We start from the raw sequence: 22,273 nt of genomic DNA on the forward strand, positions 1-22,273 counted from the left end.
GTTGAAAAATGGTCGGATTTAGGAAATTGGTTTCGTCTCGCTGCGATAAAACGAGCTTTTCATTCAAAAGCTTGCCTCATCAATCATTCACAATTAATACTTACACAGTCGTCCGAACGAGTGTGACAGTCTTTTCTTGAGCTTCTGCATCCGTGACAAGGCTCCACTTTTCTTCTCCCGCATCGTGACGCCCGTTGGTAGACCGATTCCTGCAACGAAACCACAAACATAAATAAGGCACACGTGCGAAAGCGATCGAAAAATAGGCGACTAAAATACCAACCGAGAGGGTGGAACTTTTCAGTTATTTTCGTATTAAAACGAGTTTTTCAGGCTACGAACGGGAGGAGCTTTGTTTGTATAACCGAGAGAGAAAAATCGTTAAAAGATGAAAAGATTCCGGGCATAATGGGAAATATAAAGTTTGTAGGTTTGTGCACGCTTCCGTGACTCGGCTATTTTGAAATTCGATAGTTGGGTTCTTTGACGATGCTTGCTGGCTTGGAGCTGACGTAAACCGGGGAAAAAGCTTTGCATGTTTATGTATGAACAGATGTTCGGATGATGCCTCTTGTACTTGTTTTCGCGTTGTAATCTTCTAACACGAAGTTCCTAATATTCAAACATTCAAAAAGGACGACATATTTACTCATAGGGACTTGACAGTAGAAACTACACCAATGATTTTTAAAAGTACATCAACTCCAAGAGACAAGCATCAAGAATTCCGGGCACTAGGTCTCACAACAATTACACAACTCATCCTCAAGGAATTGTGAATGCATTTGCTGAATTCTGTGACAATCTGTGATAATCAGCAACTAAATAAAACAAGTAATTTCAACTTAAAGTGTGAATCTATGGCCTGTTATTCATAAATTTCCCATTGAAGAAAATCAAGAAAATCAAAGGCAACCTCACGATGGTGTTCTTGCATCATCAAAGACGCTTAAACTACTTTTGACAACCTTTTTGTGATTTGTTAAATTTAATTATAGAAAAAATGTACATTCCCAGGTTGCTGGAAAATTTCGAAGTCTAGATCACAATGTCATACAAATAATTATGGAAATGTTTAAATTCAAGTTTTTTGAAAAATTTTGACAATATTTTGTGCACCGTTTTGTTTAACCATGCACACAGAATAATTAATCAAGCTTTGTTAAAGGCAAGTTTACAACTACCAACTTATGTGAAAAGGCGATAACAGATTTAGATTTCTTGAAAAAAAGTGCCTGAAGAATGTCCTACTTTAAAAACTTCTAATTCTTTTGGTTTTCGCTTAAAAATAAAACAAAAATTAAAAAAAAAGATTTTTCTCAATGATTCAAAAAATAAAAATGACATCAATTTTTTTTCAGAAAATTGTTCACCACAACAATTGTCGTAATTTAACCGTCCTTGTGTCTCTTATAATAATTGGTGAAGCTGTATGCAGATAATCTCAAATTAGTAAAAGTTGTAACTAGAGCTTGTAAGTTCCATCGAAGATTGTGATTTACCTACTTCAAAAACACAAATAAATACAATAAAATATTTTTTGTTCAACTTTGTAAAATTCGAAATATGTATTTTGGCAAAAAAAAGATAAAAAATTATACATGTTTCCGACAAATTTAGATCGTTTTTACCGGGAAACGCATACAATTCCTGAAATTTCGTTTAACCAAAGTCGAAAATTAAATATTTATGTTCAAAACGCTTGTTTTCTATGAATCAAAGAATATTTTTTTTAATATGAACATAAAATCCAAAAACTGTTGCCAAAATAAAGGAGAAATTTTGATGTAAAATACAATGTTTCCTATTAATTTAGAGAAGTTTTTATTGAACCTCACAAAATTCAAAATATTTTGTCAAAAGAAGATAGAAAACTATGCTTTTTTCGATCGGTTTTAGATCATTTTTTACCGAAAAACACTGTAAATTGGATTCAAACTGCATATACAGCGTTATGTTAAGTTATGAAGCCAAGCGTTTTGTGGTTAAAAACCATGTATCTTTCGAAAAAACTTAGTACATCATCAACTACTTTAAAAATGAAATCATTTTTCAATAAAAAAATTTAAAATTCCTTTTAGTTTTCGAGTTATTAAATTTTTTTAATGGCACATTGCTATGGCGATTTTTTGGTAAAAGATTATGCTTTAAAAATTACTTCTAATTCAACAATTTTATTTTTGTACCAGTGGTGTTGTATTTATTACAGTAATTTGATTCGTCAAATTTTTCGCAAATATGGACATGCATGGCTTCAACCATTTCGGCCAACTTCGAAAAACCTTCGTTTTGAGGTCGGAACGCAGCTTTAATAATTTATTTTCAGCAAACCACTGCTTTAAAAACAAAACAGTGTTCGTGCCATGTCACCTTCAAGGAAGATCTACCAATATTGAAGCCTGATGATGAGTTAATTAAAATCGAAACGTCGCTGCCCTAACTAACCAACAATTTCCTCCGTTTAAAAACAATGTTACTGAATTAGAAGTAATTGTTAGACTATAATCTTTTACCAAAAAAGTCGCCGTAATAGAGTGCCATTTGAAAAAAAAATAATAACTCAAAAACTAAAAGGAATTTCGAAAAAATTTATTCTTGAAAAACGATCACATTTTTAAAGTAGTTGATGAACGAGGTGACATATTGCAAAACTGTATTAAGAAATGTTAACAAATGTATTACTTTCTATCAGTTAAAAATCAAAATTTACGCAGAGAAACCATCAATTTTTTTTTATTAATATTAAAATTGTAAACAATATTATAGACAGCACAGACTTACTACATTTTATTAGAAGTTACCCAAAACTAGGCATTATCAACACTTTCTTAAGAACAACATCTTTGTGCAATTTGTATAATTTCCTTGTATCATCGGCTAATGACAAATATTTTTGCTTTGCTGTTCTTATAAACAAATTTAAAGTCTTATGTAAAAATTATTTTGGAAACAATGACCATGTATTATGTTTTTATTTTATTATTTTTATGTTGTTGGCATTTTGTAATAATTAGTGTACAAATAACCAAAATTAGACTGTTGATTAATGAATTATTATTATTATCAAGTTTCCTTAAATCAGTCAAGTTGTTGATTTTTGACCCGAAAACTACTTAAACTTGGAACCGAACCAATCCATATCTAAACTTCGTATTGCAATAAATAACTATCTGTACCGACACAAATCAAGCTCGAGCTGAATTAGTTCAATTTTTGTTTTTCATTTCCTTCGAGATGGATTGAGTTCCAGTCCATTCAGCTGATTGCAACTGAGCCAATTTCAGACAATCCCTCATAAATAATAATTTTCTCCCACGTGAAAACCGTCTAAAAATAATGCAACTCAGACGAGAAACCGTCGACTTAACCCAAATATCCAGTAACACCATTCCTCGCTCGTTGCAAGCTGCTGCAGCGGCAGCGACTTTACCGAAATTTGTCGTGTCGTGACCGAAATTCGCTGGAGGCGAACCGATTATTCAATAATTTTTCATCGCTGGCAATAACAGGTGGGTGTCTGCGAGTGGGCTCGAATTTAATCAACTTCTTACAACAACGCCAGATTGTTTATCAGCGAGCGAGGATATTACGAAATATTTTAAGAGGGCGACTCTGAGCCCTCGTTTAATTGCATTACTGTCTGTTGCTTCAAGGGTGGAAGTCAATTTTGTAAATGGTTTATGGTCGCGATAAAAAAAACAAGGTTAAGACGACGTTGGATAAATCGCCGCGCCGCGAAAATATGAATCAAGATAGATCGCTAGATAATCGGCGTTATGCTCAATGGAAACATTAAACGGAAATGAAATGTAGTAAACGAGCGCGTTTAGATCACAATCGGAAGAGAAAAGGAAAATAACACAACGGATTCAATGATTTTTTAAACAATGGAAAATTTGCGACAGGAAGTGGACTGCAATAACTACTCAATTTTTTCGAGCTTCCTAGCCAGACGTGTTGTTTTCCTTGCACTTTTTCACTCAAATCACAGATCAGTCACCCGTTCACCTCCAGAATGGTGTGGTCACATGATGTGAATTGAAACATAAAAATTTTTAACAGGCAGAAATGTGTTGAAAGACTAATTAAAATCATTCGGTTAAGTTTGTGCAAAATGGTATAATTAGCTAATTTATATTTTATTCTAGTCTGCTAATTAACAAACCTTCGAGCCTCCACGTTTCGTTATAATTATTTAATATGTGGTGCGGTAAAACCTAAATTTAGAAAATACCAAAAATGGGATTTTTACGTAATTTAACGCCGAGGTCATCATTTTATTTTAATGTGATTTCACACAAAAGGTATTACGTAACGACTAATACTTGTATTCTTTTAAAATAATACAAAAGCGACATAAATACACCTACAAATTAAATTACTTGTTTTAAATTTTCCAAATAGATTTAATGAATTATCATTTTTTGTAAGGTTTACAAAATACTCAGTACTTGAACTATTCTAATTTTTCATCTTCACAACTTAAAAGCCAATTTTTATACACCATTTAAATTTAATTTAAATTTCTTCGTATCAGATTTTTTTGTTATAATTTGATTAAAATTGAAATTATAATATTGTTATGTTTAATATTTTGTTTATAATAAACTGTAGAATTTAAAGAATGCTTTTTGTAGACGAAAATTCAGGTTAATAAAATCAAGAAATGTTTAAAAAATCGTTTTTGAAAAATTTTCTGTATATACTAATAGTTTCTGGAAGTTTTTTTTTTAATTTTCCATTTATTTATTTTTTCCACAAAAAAAAATAAAAAAGATAAATTTTTCGCCATTCCAAAAAATCATTGTAGAAACTGCTGCTTAATAAAAGTAAACACGTGTTTTTGGCCCCATAACGAACGACATTTTGGTGCAAAATATGATAGTAGCTACAAAAAAATACGTAAATTAGTAAACGTGTACAATCATATAAACTGCTCTAATCGGGTAGAGAAAAAATAGTAAAAAAGAAAAAAGTCAGAACATTCCCTTAAAATGTTAAAAATAGATAAAGGTAGAAAGATAATTGTAGAAAAACAAGGAAGAAATAAAACTGAATTTCTAAATGAAAAAGGAAGAATATGATAAAAGTTAAAATCTGCAACAGGAAGCCTTCAAAAAAAGAAAATTTAAGACCGTCTGTTTTTTGGTGACTGAATTCGGCTGAAAGAAGAGGGACAAAAAGAAGAAAGCTAAAGATATTGGTTAAAACAGACAAACGATAAAAGTTGAGGCGAAAATAAGGGCCGAAAAGGAAGATTAAAAGACTGTATTGAAAAGGGGCAAAGAAACCTTGTTACACGCTAAAAGTTAATAAAAAAAATTAAGAGCATATGTACTTTCTTCTGATGACCGAATCTAGCAAAAAGAATAAAAAACAAAAGACCGTTTCTACTTTCTGTTGACAGAATTCGGCTGAAAGAAGAGAAGCAAAAAGAAGAAGCTGAAGAAACTGTATAATTAATAACGTACAGAATGAAAAAAGTCGAGGAAAAAAGAAAAATAAAGACTGGATTAACCAGAGACAAAGAAACGAAAAAAAAAAAAACAAATTCTAATAAAACTAGAAAGTCACAAAAAAGATATTCTTTCTGATGGCCGCATTTACCTGAAAGATGAAAGACAAAAAGAAGAAGACTGGAAAATTACTTAAATAAAAATAGGGAAGATAAGAAAATAAAATAGAAAAAGATGAGAATGAGAATATTCATTTAAAAAAACGAGAAGAAAAGAAAAACTGTAAGAGAAAAAATAAAAGTGCACCAGTAAAAATAAACAAAAGATACGTGAAAATATATGAATATTGTACTTTGAAAGATTATAATACTAATTACTTGTCTTCTCCTTTGCTAATCACTATTAACTTCTACGCGGTAGCTGCAAAATTTTTAGTTCACTCGTATACTATTCCTCTGTTCAAAAATATCTTAAATTTGTATTACGTTTTTCGTATTATCTCATTGCTTTCTTTTATTTATTATTAAAATAATTAATTATTAAAACAGATCAGAAGAAAAGGGAAAAGGATCGGATAATCATACTTGTGACTAAACTGGAAGGTGGAAGAGTCAGAAAGAGGAAAATTGAGAAAATTGTCCAAAAAAATATAGAACTCTAGGAAAATTGAGGAAATAAAGGTGGAAAACGAATAGAAAAGAAACTGTTACAATAAAGAATAAACGAATAAAGGTTTGTTAAGAAAGAAACTAAAAATTAAATAAGAAACGAAATAATTATAAAGTGTCAATAGATATTAAAAAAAGATTCACTTCTCAAATACAAGTGCTTCACTTTTCAGTTCTAAGCCCCATCTCGCCCCTTTCAACTTAAATTCGTCCAATCTAAAATCCATTATACCTCTCTTTTGTCACCCTACAATTGCAACGTCTTCACTGTACATTCCCACGCACCTCTATTTCCGTCCCCGGCAACCCGGAGCCAAGTTCCCGGTCTGTTCCCGGAGTCCGATAATTCGGTTTGAACGCGTTTCAGTTTTGCGCTCGAGTGTGCAACAAGAGCCACGTTAATACCGCTTCGCTTTGTTAATACCGCTTTCTGTTTTGTCTCTCATCTCGGGTCGACACAGCTGAACTGGCAATTAATCGTCGTTTTTTCCCCGATTTTTCCATGACAAACGGACGACGACGTTCCCTCACGTACAAAGTCGGTCGGCGGACGATCACGCGACCTCACAACACAGGTGGACAGATAATCGTTCTTCATTGTTTTAAAGGAAAGGTCGTTTCGGTCTTTGTGTACGATAAAAGTCAAGGCTGTGAACGCATATGCGACAAAAATGAATGAACTCCCCTTCGGTGAATGGAAAGAAAAGCCGGGATTACCTTGGCGGCACTGTGTACTGTCGAGGCGGATAAATATTATCGCAATTACAGATTTAATTTATTGGGATGGGTCGTGTAAATATTATTGTTTGCTTTATTATTATGGGCGGGTGCGGCGTTTGATAGTGCCATGTGGGTTTTTTAGTGAAAAATAACCGACGATTTTACGAGAAATTGTGAATATTTGTTTTCAATATCTTCATGAGTTTGGAATTTTATTACGTGGCGTGGCTCAATAAACAAATACAGACAACTTATCGGATTTTTCTACAATAGAATCAAGCTATTTTATCGGCATTTTTTGGTTCAATGATTTCGTATACATTTACTCAAGATTATAAAGTATAGCCACCCGGTACTTGTCATTGGGCTGACAGGAAAGATAACTCGCGTTTTAAAAATAGCACCAAATAGTGATAAAGGTTGAATTGATTAAAAAAATAACACGAGTTAGCACAAATTTATTAAATAGAGAATAAACATAGCACAAAACCAAAATTACTATTCGGAAGTAAAGTTACCGTTGGGGGCGCCACTGAGCTAGGTCGAAAACAGTAACCATAAATGGCGGGAAAATGTTTATTCGGATATTTTGAGCGTTGTACGAATTTTGAGGCTTCACAATTATTACATTGCCAATGCGGAATGACTAGTGTATCTTTGGTGAAAGAAACGAATGTTGACAAATTAGAGATGACGAGGAAAACACGAATAACGAATGACTGTTTAGTTCACTTTCTTTATTGGAAAATAATTACAAAGACATTGAAAAGCCTACCTTTTGGCATAATTTACGTTTAAGTGTATTAGCAGTTGTTAATCTTAATTGTAGTTTTGTTGATTTATCGAAGTATTTCATGATTTTATCAGTGGAAAAATTCTAACCTAAAATTCACAAACTTCACTAATTTATTGGTTTCTTGAGCCCAACTTTGTGTTCGCTGTGATCCATTACTATAGTCTTTAATTAGACAACTGTTTGATAACACTTTGTAATGAACATTTAAATCTTTTTCACTTTTTATCCACTTTCAAATTCCAACAATAAACACTTTATACCACGAAGAACCGCAGAACCAAAGTCAAAGCTAGTATTTACCACCACGTACTTGAAAAGTGATTCTCTCCAATGTAAGCAATTAACACTATACACGCAAAATTGTTAAATAATTTATTAGATGTCAATTAAATGGGGAATTAGGAAAATTTCGTTACTGTTTTCGACATAGTTCAAAAGTCGTCACCAGAGGGCGTCTAGTTAATTTTATTTCCGAATTCACCGAAAGTGCAAGCGACTGTCAAGGAGCTACCTTGAGACCAACTAACTTTGTTACTCCATGTGTGGGCAATCCCAAATTTTTAATGCAATAATTTATGAATTAATTATTATGCAACGAATCAACCAACCCTCACTCCTAGCTTTGGCAATCCCGCCTTGAAAATGATTGATAAGGGGAAAAGTGTCAGTTTAGTGACGGACGTGTCGACATTGAATGATTCTCTCCTCTCCAAGAAGCACTTCTCAAAAATATAAAACGCAGACATTCGAATTTTCCCTCGGAAAAAACATGGGGAAATTGATGGATCGCCCCATTTCCGCCTAAAAAATGGCTTTTTTTTAATCACAGCTCGTATAATTGATGTGCATACAGAGATTTGATCGATTAATCAGCGCGGAAAATGGAGTGACATCACGATTTAGTGGCAGCTGAGTGACACAAATCGAATTTTTCCCAACCTCTTGGCCAACAATAAACGAAATTATCTCTCGTGTTTTGTTAAAAACTGGATCGAAAAATCGCCACATTCACTCGTGGGCGCACTACCTTTCAACCACGTTCTATTTTCATCGGCGCGAATTTTGATAAACACGTTAATCCCGACGTGATTGTCCATTTTTGAGGGGTTCCCGTCTGCCGGATGTTGACAAAACGAAATTCATTTGGTAAACACGACACGTCGAGGGGCGACAGACATCCACCTCGTCAATTAAAACCCCTCGGAAAACTACTGTTTGCATGGGAGGGGCGTCAAGATGCGGGCTTGGGCCCACTATGACAAACATTGTATTTAAAGAAGGGAAAAAACATTCAAAAAGACGAAAGTGTAAACGAACTGGACAAAAATACTAGTAATTTTTAAAGAACATTTGAAAAAATAATTATTTACCCAACAATTATTAATATATGAAGATACCTAATAATCAAAATTTTCAAACTCTTGACCATTTTCGCCTATTAAATTCTCAATGAAAATTATTGACTTAATTTAAACTTATGGGAACAAAATAATAATTTCTGAAGATCGACTAAAATTTGCACCACCAAGTTGAGAAAAAACGCTGAAACCGGTCAACTTTAATTTAAAAAGGGACCAAATTTTATGCTGGTTTCAAAGTTATTTTCTGCAGCCCTCTGGCGCCCAGAGCCACCCCATTAAAAAATTTAAATAGCAAGAAGGGTCGAGTGACACATCATTTTGAAGCTGCTTTCATTGTCTATCATTGTCTTTCATCTAGTTTTTTTTAATTTTAAATGTCAACGTAGAACCCTCCCGTTCAAATTTTGAATGTTTTTTGGTATAAAGTGACTAAGAAATGATATCTGTCCTAATGTTTCTACTTTTTAAGTAACAAAATAAAGTAACAAAGCCCCCCCCCCCACTAAAAAAATAAATATTGCGTAGATTGCTATGAGAGCAAATAAAAATAGTTATGAAAAAATAACTCAATTTGACGAATGTATTGCTCAAAATGTCCACCCCCAACTTCTATGCAATGATACAATCTATTTACAAAACTTTGTCTTACATTTTCCAACATTTCTTGTGTTATCAAACCCCTTTCTAACAGGTGAATTAACTATTGTTTTGTATTATGATAATTTTACCACCTTCAGCCTCAATTTCTTGTTATTTCCATACGTAAAAACAGTAGCTTTTCGTCTTTCCATACCAAAAAACATCTTCAAAATTTAAGCGAGAATTTTTGAATATTTTAATCTTTAATCTAAAATATAAAATGGACCTGTATCAACTCTTTCACTAAATTTTTATTAGGTAGGTTACATTTGAAAATTCAAAAAGCAAATATACTATATGAAAAATTTGAGACGATAACAGAAAAATAGAAACCAATAGCCAGTTTTTGTAAATGTTAAGAGGAAAAGTGTGAAACCACAAGTCATAAAAAAAAGATCATCCAAATTTAGACGCAATATATAATATGTACAGTTTTGTTTATCAGTCTCCAATTTTAGAAAGAAAATGATAAAAATGCATCATAGATGAGCCTGACAATAACTAAAAAAATGATAACTAAAGATGAAGAAGAATTTAGAACTTGCTTGTGTTCAAAGACAAAAGTGCAGCCAAAATTCACAGAAATTGACAAACTTCAATAAGAAAGCAAGAGTAATATTTTAACCAAAGAAACAAAAAAAAAACCAACAACAACAAACAAGCAAAATTTCTGGCCACGGATAAGCCGATAGGTGCTCCTGCCAATTTTTTTATAAAAAAGAGTTTTGTTATTTCTTTTAAACTTATTTATTTTTGCACAACACATTAATTGTTTTATAACATCTAATTTTTTTTTGCACTTCTAGATACATTCCTGGCAAACTTGTTGATGCCAATTACTCAATTTAAATGTCATAATCCGACAGACAGATGTCTCATATTTTTCAGTCTGTATCAATAAGATTTTACAATTTATGTTGTCTTCCAGGCCGCTGGTGTTTTTTATCACGTGGTCAGTTTGCTATCCGAGCAATTAATCATCATTCGTCATTTTTGCAACCGGGAAAATGTTTTTCCATCGCTAAACGTTATATTCTTAAGAGCTGCTTTTATTGTTTGACAGCTGGATTTATAGCAGCGCTAAGTGCAAAATTTTCCGTGGTGTTTTTGCAGTTCTAGAACGGTATTCTCTTCATTCTTTCTAATCAATTATCGGATGCAACTTTCACACTGAATGTTATTGTTTAGATAAGTGGACTTTCCTTTGTTTCTCTCGTACCGTAAGCAAATCTCTTCCCATTCAATCAAGGAGACTGCAAAAACTAACCCCTCCTGATTCAAATTTATAGCTTAATTCCTCTTACAAATAACTTACTTAAAGCTTCCCTAATTTATATTAAAACCTCGATACCCATCTAGGTTTTCATTTAATCTGGTTTTAATCCAAACAGCCGTGAAATGTAGTGAGATACAAACAGTAAAATCTGCATAAAATACAAGTCTTCAGCTTGACTCGATCCTCACTTATGCAAATTTAAACGGCGCTTCAATTAAGAGAAATTATATTAACTCCCACGTGATAATAAGTCCGGACTCGTTCAACATTCCTGCGATTTAAGGACAAGACGCGACGATAAGAACGGGAGATAAGCGACGATAACATCTGACCTAGATCGCGGAGACTCTTCGAACATTTATTGTAATTCTCCGCTCGTTCATTAACCGAAAAGTCGAGGTCATTTCCACCTGGACACGAGGTGCGGCTTTGAAATAATCGCGACGTTAAAATCCATTAGGAAAATTAACGTCCCTTCTGACTCAAGCACCACTCGGCTCGATGAAGCTATAAAAAATAATTAGCCTCCCTTGCAACCGAGTGTCTTTAATTCACTTTCATTAGGGAGATTTCAATGGAACGAGCTAAGGAAACGGCGATGATTCAAACGACCTCGATACGTACTCTACGCTCCGCTCGTTCCTCGCCCGAATTCGAGATGGCACAGACACCTGGAGGTCCTCTTCGCCACCACGCCACCAGAGGCTCTCATCCACCACACGCACCGAGTCTTTGGCAAAACTTCGGTCAAAAGCACTCACACGGCGAATCTCTCACCAGGACACCGCCGGCATGACTGAATGAATCATGATCGTCGGCGTTTTGTCCGGTTTTAGAACGCGATTATTGCGGTTCGACGGGGGACTCGTGAGTGACTGTTCGACGTCAAACCCGCACAAAGAGACGCCGTAAACAAGCGTTGTGACGCCGAGCGCACGCTCTGATTGAGGGTGCGTGAGGGCTGGGGATGAGGAGCTCACGTTCGACACTTTCAAAGGACATTAGAAAAATTTCGTAAGAGGATTCGACAGTGTTTGTGGATGGAGACCGCGATTTTGCAATACAAACAAACCGATGCGCTGCAGTGTTTACAGTGGGATTCTCGGTTATTTATAGGTGGAATTTGGACGGAGTTTGCACGGCTCAGACAATTCGACACGGAGGAGGTTCACGAGGAAGCTGCAGGGAAAAGGACAATAATGGCACTGCAGTCAGCTAAAAACCATGACATTCCGAACTCTATATAAAATTAATTCGATTATTTATTGAACTGAGAGCAAATCAAAGAAAGGTATGTTTATAAACACCAAATACGAGGGCGTAATTATACGTTTCTACCTACGAATGAAGTAAAAAAGTGACAATGATAAATTAAGTAAATTCTGCGATGGTTAACTTTTTTAGGATGATTTTGGTCAAGGGATATACCCATAGCCGATATTTCTAAATTACAGTTGTGGCCAAAATAAAATGGAATACTATTTTTTTCGCTAGTGTAACATGTTCTCTAGGCGATCGTGATTCCAATCATTAGATACCTGAGGAAATTCATCTTGCTCTTGATTAGAAACCTTTCTTTCATTTATTATTTTCAAAAAAATGAGTGTGGAATTTTTGGAAATCAATCCGTCTTATTGACCAACCGTCCACAGCTTTAGAAATTATTCCCATTTTAACCAAACAGTTAATGTAAAACACGATCGTTTTGTTTGTTTTTTTCGACAAGTAGTGTTAAAGTGAAAACTCCAGATTAAAGTTCGTTTTAATCAACTAATTTTATCGAAAATTTGCTACACTATTTCCAGCCAGTAATTAATGAAAAACGAGTTTTTTGTTAAAAGTTTCATTTCCAGAGGTTTATTCAAAATATCACAACCCTTGAACCCTTTGCGATAAATGAATAATTTTTTCGAAGAGCCATCTAGAATTTTCAAAATTGTAAACTGTCAAAATTCAAAGCTATTATCATTGCTTCAAAATAGTAATAAAAAACGGCAATAACTTAGTTTTTTCAAATGGAACGACCCTACTTTCTTAACGGCAGTCGAAAGAACATCGACATTTATGGTGACTTTTATCAACACTTCCTGTGCCTATCTCTTACATTTTGAAATAATTAAAAAAAAAGGATTTTACATTGTAATTTTTATCGTTAATAGAGTAGGCCTTGCAAAATGGTCAGCAATTGTCAAACTTCAAATTTTATTTAGTTCTTAGTTGATTCACTGTCAAATAAGCAGTAGTAAAGCAATTATATTTAATTATGCATGGTTTATTATTATAAGTTGAGAATTAAATGTAAAGTAACTCAGTCAGTCTGCCATCTAATTCTAATTAATAGCACAACTTTATCGTATTTTTCGCAAGTTTGCGCTCGATTAAAAATAAAAATAATAAAATAAAATTTCGTTTTTTGCTATATCAAAAACTGTAAGAGATAGATATATAAAAAATATATTTTCTTTTGATTGAAAAAACCCTTCAAACCCTTGGTTATCAAAAGCAAAAAAAATCATTCACTTATTGTAAAGGGTTCAAGAGCTGTGATATTTTAAATGAAGCCTTACTAATGAGAATTTGCATAAAAAAATTAACATACTTCAAAAACTGACAGATAAATACAAACTAGGGTACATTTTAGTCAGTTTCAAGAAATTAATTCAAAAATGCAATAAAAATAAATGGTTACAATTTAAAATTTCTCGTCGTTCCAGAAGATCATTTATTTTGAAAATAATTTAGTTAAACTCAGAATGGCCTATTTGGATCTATACAGAATTTTAAAACTCTAGATAAGTTAAAAGATAAAAAGTTTCTAATGTAAGCCTTACAAGAATCAGCCTGTATAACTGAATAATTGCACCGGCATATAAATACAGTCAAACTTCGGTAACTCGAACAGACAGTTGCAGGAAAATATCGAAAAAATATCAACAAAAAAAGTAATTCGATATTACACATTACGCTGCCAAAACATATTTTTTATTATTTCTTGTGTCATTGTACGTAAGATAAACGATGTTTAAATATTGTTGAAATAGGTACGAACAAAATTTTTTGCTAGGCTTAAAGCATGAGTGGTGGGGGAAAAAGTTCAACTTAGAAGGCTAAATTAGGGACCAGGATTCGTCAAAAAGGTTTGAGATAACTAGACATTCCAACGTTTGAGTTATCAAAAAATTCAAGTTATCAAAAATTCAAGTCGAAGTTCTACTGTAATTTCAAAAATTAAAAGTAAACTGAAGTGATCTTTATAGTATGTGCTTGATTAAATACTAGTTGATTTTTTCTTAGAATCAAAATTTGTCAAAATTCTGATAAAGAAAAAACGGTACAACCCTAAAAAATCAGGTTTAACTACTTTTCAAACTAGCTGTCTTCTGTATATAACACTTGGCAAATCACATTTGACAAATCGAACGTGATTGTAGGATTAGATTTTGCAATCAATAAAATTTGAATTCGTTAGTCGTAGAAATGACTCGATGTGTTCGTGAAAGCTATGTTAATAAGAAATGAATTTAAATTTATTAACAGATTTATAAATTGAATTTGCCAATTAAATGGTACTATTTAGAGTAGGTAATGCTAACCCGACGCGACGGCTCTTCGACAAGTTGAATATAAAAAAAATAGACTACATATTTTTATAATGTCGTATAAAACACTATACGCCACTATACATATAGGAACAAACACTTGGACATCTAAAAATATGGTCCAGTTCCTGTTATTTCATTAAGCTGAAATTTCGAATGCGCACATAATTTCCATGACCTTATAATAATATTGCGAAGGCAATGGAGTAAAATTTTGTTTTGGAAGCTTTATGAAAATTTTTGTCCAGATTCGATTTATTGACTGATTTATTAAAAAAAAATTGTCATCTAATTTCTGAGCGACTCGACACACTGTTTTCGAGATAAACTAGTTTTTTCTTAAATGTGCCCCCACTTAATTCCAAAGTTAAAAATTATTTAGGCTGTTGTTCCGTCACGAAGCATTTCCGGACGTAGGTCTACCTACAGGATTTTTTTTCTTATTTTGATCTAAGAAAGTTTCCCCAAAATGTTTCAAGGTTATTTTCTTCGAGCATTCTGTATTTGTTAATTTTTTTTAATTATACAAGCGAGTTTGTTCAAATTATGTATATTTTCACTGTAGGTACTCGTACCTCAAAAACTAATTAGTATTTAAGAATAGTATGTTTGAGAATGTCACTAGTACGTTATGTGTATACGATATTCACCACAAAAAATGAGCTTTCACTGTTTTTTTATTGTCATTTTGACAGGAAAAGCATACAACAAAAAAAGAGTTCTATTCTGGATAAAACACTCCGGTTGGTCGCCTCATTCTCAATGTATTTAGTTATTCGTTTGAATTGTTGCAGAGGTATCGATTTGAAACCTCTGCAATCTCAAGACGTTATTTAGAAAAATGTAACGAAACACGGATAGCTTGGCAATGGAGCGAAATTGTGGCCAAACTCGTCCCAAATCCCAAATGAATGTTCTACTCTTTACACAAAGTAGCCCATTTTCATTTTCCTCGCTGCTCATCAGAAAATTGCGGTAATTTAGAACTTTACACAGCTCCATCCTTTCACATTTGATAAAGCTCAAAGTATGTCACTATCATATCGCATTTTGAGCAAGATGAAAGAGCAGCCGATGATGGCGCGAAGCTGCAACAGCGATAAGCCATGCGTCACATCCCGCAAGCTGACATGTTGTAAAACACTTCGATCTTTTCGTCCCCCAAAAAGTGCTCGACTCTGTCTTTATATTAAGCACAATGGCTGAAACGGCATACATCAACTCCTAGTGCCGTAAATTTTCACGCACCATTATGGCTGTTGCCACATTTCATCCATCGCGTCCTCTACCTGAGGGGATATCGCGTTTCGCACCCTCGTCTCAACTGCACCACCACTATCCCAAATCATAATCGTTGCGGCGCCCTCTTATCAAAACAACTTAATAGCGAGGGTTGAGGGAAAAAAGTCGCAAGTTTTAGTTTATGAGCAATTAAAGCGATCACGTTCATCAGACTTGATGGTTCCGGGTGCGGGCCGGAAGTCGACAGCGGCGGGTTCTGCGTGCCACCGCTAAAATCTCTCTTACGGACTTCCATTATGCAAATTATACATCACAACAGTCAGACCAAAGCGGAGCTAATGTAACAGACGGGACGCAAATTGGCTTTATCAAGCTGCCTCACCGACAATTTACAAATTAGAACCAATGAAAAAGTTCGCTTTGATGTCGGGAAATACATATCGAACACTCAAAAACTTAATATTCTGCTGACATTCACAACAATTTTTGTTTAAACAGAGATTTGTTGGATCTGCTCTCAAAGGTCATCCAATAAAGGGAACCCTCCTCTCACTATCTCCAATCTTTTATCGGTTGCCTGAAGACGCGTATCCAATTTTACGAGGGCATTATTTAAATTTAGTCGATTTATTGATGGCTCTGCACTCGCACACAAACCGATATAGTTCTTCTGGGCACGCTTTGACTGACCGCTTTCTTGCCGCTCCATTACCTGTCCAATTCCATATCATGCCCTGTAGATTTTTAACTCAGTTAACGTCACGGGATCTTTGTTTCGATTGAAAAGTGGCAAAGAAGGGTCAGAATCAAGTTGTTGAATGCATTATACAGGTTGTTCTAATCCTTACATTAGAAGATCTAATAACGATAGTCATCTGAAAATTTGTATACAACCAAAATCTGTTAGGTCCTGCTCAATAAAAATATTTTTGAGTCGCTATCAACTTCTTATTTTAAATAGAAAGCGTTATTGCGTTTTTGAATTATGCTAAAGAAGTTTTCCCAAGCTTCCCCTATAGAATTTAGCCCTTTACAAAATATTTAGTGTAATTATTTTTTTTTTGGATTTGCATCTTTCAGTAGTTCCTAGTTATCACCTCGTTTGAAAGAGAAAGCTTATATCTTTCTTTGGACAACAAAATTTTTAACAAAATTTGTGGTTAAATTTGTGGTTTGTTTGATCAGAAATATTTGGTGAACTATGCAAAAAGAGCGGTGGTTAAGTAACGAGTTTCCCACAATGTCAAGAAAACTAACATATACTATCACAGGCTCTGACAGGTATAGGAAATGCTAATACAGATGGATGCAGAAAAAATTCTCCATATACTAAAAATAAAAATTAAGGCACTCCATTTGAAAAAACTAAGTTAGGGGTACTTGAAGTTGTCTGAATTTAACCTTAAATTTCTTTTACAAAATTTTTGAATACAGTGAAGAACAGATATACCAAGGCTTTCTTTTTTTATCTTCCAAATACATTACAGTTACCGTTTTTTAAGTAAAAAGTGCAAATCCAAAAATTTTTTCAAAAAAATTAAACATCTCGCAAATTTAGGTATTAACAAAAGCTGATGAAAACTCCCTTAGAATATCTCGACTAATTCAAAAACGCAATGAAAAACGTAGCTTGCCATTTAAAATAAGAAAGTTGATAGCGACTTTCGGTGTAACAGGAAGTGACTCCAACTTGAAACGGATTATTAGAACTTACAAAACTTCTAATGTAGGGTGTACATGTAGATCGAAAAGCCTGTATAACTTAAACACTATTACATATTTTTTATTAGTCAGTTTGGCAACATTACCTTTCCCATTCGTAGGTAGAAACATAGAAATACGCCCTCGTATTTAGAGTGTTTGTAAACATATCTTCATTTGGTTTGCTCATCGCAACATGTGAAAGACAACAACAAAACAATTTAAATAAAAGCATTTCAAAAAGGTCTTTTATCCACTATCTGCTAGTTTCTTCAGGAAGCGTTTTCAGATATAAGCCCAGAAAAGCTTTTTTCTTATTTTGAAAGAATCACTCCCAGTTTACTTATTAAATTTTGAAAAAAAAATTCTTTTGCAGATTTTTTTATATTATTGTTTTTATTTGTTTAAAGTAAATCTTTAATGCATTGTTGTTTTAATATCTACTGGCTAATCATTCGATATGCATATTTATTATAATTAATTAAGTCTTGTTTTTTAAGTTTTCTTTGGTTACCTTAATTTACAAACCTTTTTTGGACGTTAAGTGACTGGACTGTACAGAGATTTTTTTCAACTCTAAACATACCCATCATTCCCTATGTTAAATTTGAGAAAAAACTCATCAATGTATTCCACACTGTCAATGAAATCTTGCAAGATTATTCATGTAAAAAACATTTTTTTTTTCTACTTTGGTTTCACAAAAAGAAATTTTGTGCAACTCCTTTTAGTAAACTTATAGGAGTTGTATTGGCAGTGCTGGGCTGAGTGTCATCACCATCAGTCATCACTGTAACTTAGTGTGTGATTTGTCAAAAGCGTCAAGTCGTTTATTGATAAAGTCCGAATAATTAACAAAATTAAGAGGAAATAGTTTGAACAGATTTTGATCAATTAACTAAACAAAAACAAACAATAAAAATAAAAAGTCGAAAAAATAGTATATTACACACGCTTTATAAGACCTAATTGAGGCACTCAATTCCTTCGTCGTGCTCTAAAACCATTCGTGCTACAATAAAACGTCTTATAAAACTCGTATAATAATATACTACTGTAGATTTTTTTTATCATCGGTTAACAGTAACAAGTAAGGGATGAATTGTGGCACTCATACTACTGGAGCACTCCTTCGTCGTGCTCCAAAACCATTCGTGCCACAATATAACGTCTTATAAAACTCGTATAATAATATACTATTGTGAAATTTTTTATCATCGGTTAACAGTAACAGATAAGGAATAACTTCAAATTGATGCGAATAACTTGATTTTCAAATAATTATTTTTGAGTATTGGTTACAAACTTAACTTCAAATAGATGAGTGTTTTTTCGAAATGTTCGAACTTTGTCGAGTAATTGTCTGGAGACTGTCGGACTGATCCTTGCCGAAAAATATTTGACTTTCTAATGCCACACTCGTAACCTCGTCAAGTATCAATAACACCGCTTGGTATAATAAATTCCATGCATTTTCAATGGAATTGAGGTCCTGTGCTAGGACATATCCGCCTTTGCATTTCACTCGGCCAAATCGCGCGTCAATTACCGCGAGATTCTTCGAATTGAAGCTATGTACACAAATCGTGTCATCTTCGCTCATCACGCGACTTCCGAACGCATTTTTGCCATTCTCTCCTCTTTACAAGGACACACCTTTATTGCACTCCCGTTTGCATACCGATCGTATAGAGAAAAATCTCCGACTTTTCAAGAATTTCTCGGAAGTTTCAAGGCAAACCTGTGGCTCTTTCCAAACCTATATGCAAAAATTTCTCTTCACCCTCATCACGCGATCTAATAACACAAACCCAAAGTGTTCCGCTTTGATCGCAATTAAGATAAGAGAATTAATTCTACCATTGTAAATGTTTACATTAGCGTTTTCCCGCTTCTGTCCATGATGAATGCCCGTTCTTTTGCGAAATGATGGTGTTCCACACCCAGGATCGCTCCTGTCGCATAAATTAATTTGAGCCTCTCAGGTTTAGCAACCAAACACTTGCTAATGGTATAATTACTCAGGACGGGGGAAAAATCTCCCTATTATGTCCTAAACTAGATTGATTAAAGCATCGCCGGTTAATTTTCCGATCGTAATACCTCGTGGAGGTGAAGGGATCGAATCACGCGAGAACCCAAGTCTCGCACTTGCAATTAGTCTCTCGCAGAAATTGCAGGAGTTGCTCATTTGTTCTCCTGTCTGAAACACGTATGAGAGTGGAAAGCCCCTCAAAAGATTTGTCCTCGTGGAAACGCTGAAATCCACTCAAGCCGAGTACAATTCTCATTTCAGTTACCGACAACTTCTCATTTGATTGTTTAAAGTTGCGTGCGCAAAACTCCTTTAAAATTTTTACATCGCGTGGCGCCTCTCGTTAAACGTAACAACACTCTGGAGATGAAGTAAGACACCTTTGAAAAATATTTTTGGCGTGCTGGTCCGCAATGCACCTAAATCATCGACTCGAGTGTTTAATTAGATTCCACTGTGAAAAATTTGGGGCCGCCCTCCGGCTCGGACGATACAAATCCATTTAGTATCGTAATCTCCCCCGGCAAAAGCGACACGGGGGCAAAAACCGGGAGGGAAATAGTTAACAAGGGACCGTCTGCGTTCCCCGGAGCGTTCCGGCTACCATTTGCAGTCGTATCTGCGGGGTATTTTTCAATCGAAAGGACGAATCGAAATTACGAAACGGGAAAACTAATAAAAGGTCCCGGAGGCGATGGAGTGCTTTAGCGCGGCCACGGCACAATGCCGGGCCACCTCATAATAATACCGGAGCACAATATGCGGGAAAGTTTACAAACAAGACGACGCTCGTTCCTTTCGAATATTGCCGTCATTGAGGAAAAAGAGAAATTCATTCCGACAGGGAGGAGGGCGCGAAAAGATCGCACACTACACAGACAACGGCTCCTGGACTTTGAGTGGCCATTATTTCTGGCGATTCTTGCAGAAAACGGAAAGAAATTCAATTTCCTCATTACGGCAGCGCGACCGCTTGCTTTTAGACTATGTGCACTTTTTCTCTCGTCTTTGAACTCCTCAGACAGACAGAAAATGTTATTATTTTTACGGAATCTCAATAAATCGAAACCTTAGCCAATTATTATCATCAAAATATATGACGGAAGAAATTGTTTTTGGTTGTTTAAGGCAAGGAGTAATTAAACTTTATATTTTTAGCGACGTTTCGATTTTAATTAAATTATCATCGCTTGTAAAAAGCTCTATGAAGGTAACATGGCACAAACACTCAAAACAACCAAAAGCAATTTCTTACGACAAATTTTTTTCAAGAGCACAAAATGTCATTTCAGAATTAAAATCTATATTAAATAAACCAAATAGAAAGAACTTGCCTCTTCTCTCACTGATTTGGGCTTGGACCCATTCTTTCATATAGTTAGTAGTATTGACGAACGGCATAATAACAAAACTTTAACAGCCCTTAATTCAAGGGACATTCAAATAACAATTTTAGAATTTCCGTAAATCGCTGCTCCTTTTTTTTGTAATTTTAATCAGTTTAACAGCATATGTAATCGGCGAAATAACATCTAGGGACTTGTCTTTTCTATAACATGGTCTGTGTCATTGGTAATTCCCCTTCCTCTTTTGTTTCGGAGGACTCTTTTCAACCAAGTTTAAAATTTACGTTAGAGATTCTAGCAAAAAGACCTGACATGTTCCAGATGAATAGGAATAACGTCGCATTTAACATTAAAAAAGCAAATTTCGCTCGCCTCTATGCAATTTTACAATTATTAGTATAATGGTCCGAAATGGAAGAATTATGCGATGTGTGTGAGGCACGTCGAGTTTTTTATAGTCTCTTTAACTCTTTTAAGTCAACTGTTTCAGAACTATACTGTCGTAAAAATAATCGCACATTTCCTACAATACCATTACAAGCTGTCTTGGTCATACGTCAAACATGTTAAAGAAATTAAAAAAAACTTCTGTCTCAAGCTAAACTCTAACAATCACTGCTCATACGAAAAACACAATTTCCAATAATCAAAAAAAAATTTTGGTCTTTTGTCGCATATCAAATTCCAAAGACATTAATGATTTGTCTGGTTTGATGCCGGTTTTGCATAAGTTGAGATAAGTGAGGATGAAATCCTGCAGATTTTGAAGCTTCTAAAGATTCCAACAAAAATTGAAAACGACAGGCCAATCTAAATCTTATGCGATTTCTCGATTGTTTTGGAATCACTATTTTACGACTTATAATGTGTTGAAAAAAGATCGAATGACACAAATACGATCTATTTTACTTAATTTATATACGACTTTCTGTGACCAGATTCTTTAACTATGCCAAAATTCCCATACAAACTCCTATAAAATCAGAATCTGCTATTCTCAAAACCCATTGGAAAATACTTCCTACGGCAGCACTAGCCACTAGCCAATAAAAATGTAAAAAATTTCTATGAGAGTCCAGGCAATGGGCCCCAGATATACCATAAGAAACAAAATTGCTGAGGTATCGCTTCAAATTCTTGTAGCGGATGTGGAAAATTTAGAACCAATCAAAGCATCACTAAATTCATTTATTGTGCGACATGCCAAACACTAGGAAATGCCAACAAAAACATTTATCAGTGTGGTAACCACTAATGCATAAAATTTGAGGACAACTAGCACTTTTTGTTAAATTTTAAGACCATTAATTCTTTCAGGAAGAGTCAAATATTCTGTTCTTTCTGTTACATTTTGTAAAATTCACGAACACTCGTTATGTGACAAAAATCTAATACACAATCTATAGTTTACGACTAAATCTGGAAATGGCATTT

The 22,273-nt window shown here is 34.2% G+C and overlaps 1 protein-coding gene across 3 annotated transcripts in view; it reads right to left on the bottom strand.

Moving 5' to 3' along the window:
- Positions 1-22,273, bottom strand: part of Eip63E (Ecdysone-induced protein 63E) — an 84,433-nt gene that overhangs the window by 55,760 nt on the left and 6,400 nt on the right. For 2 of the 3 annotated variants that reach the window (XM_064357401.1, XM_008193178.3), the window contains one exon: positions 105-209. In XM_064357401.1, the coding sequence (XP_064213471.1) occupies positions 105-209 (105 nt within the window). Of the gene's footprint in view, positions 1-104; positions 210-11,540; positions 11,792-22,273 lie in introns of those variants that run through there. The other variant, XM_008193179.3, reaches the window with a different exon arrangement.

This window comes from Tribolium castaneum, chromosome 1 (assembly GCF_031307605.1).
Source record: "Tribolium castaneum strain GA2 chromosome 1, icTriCast1.1, whole genome shotgun sequence".
Taxonomy (NCBI): domain Eukaryota; kingdom Metazoa; phylum Arthropoda; class Insecta; order Coleoptera; family Tenebrionidae; genus Tribolium; species Tribolium castaneum.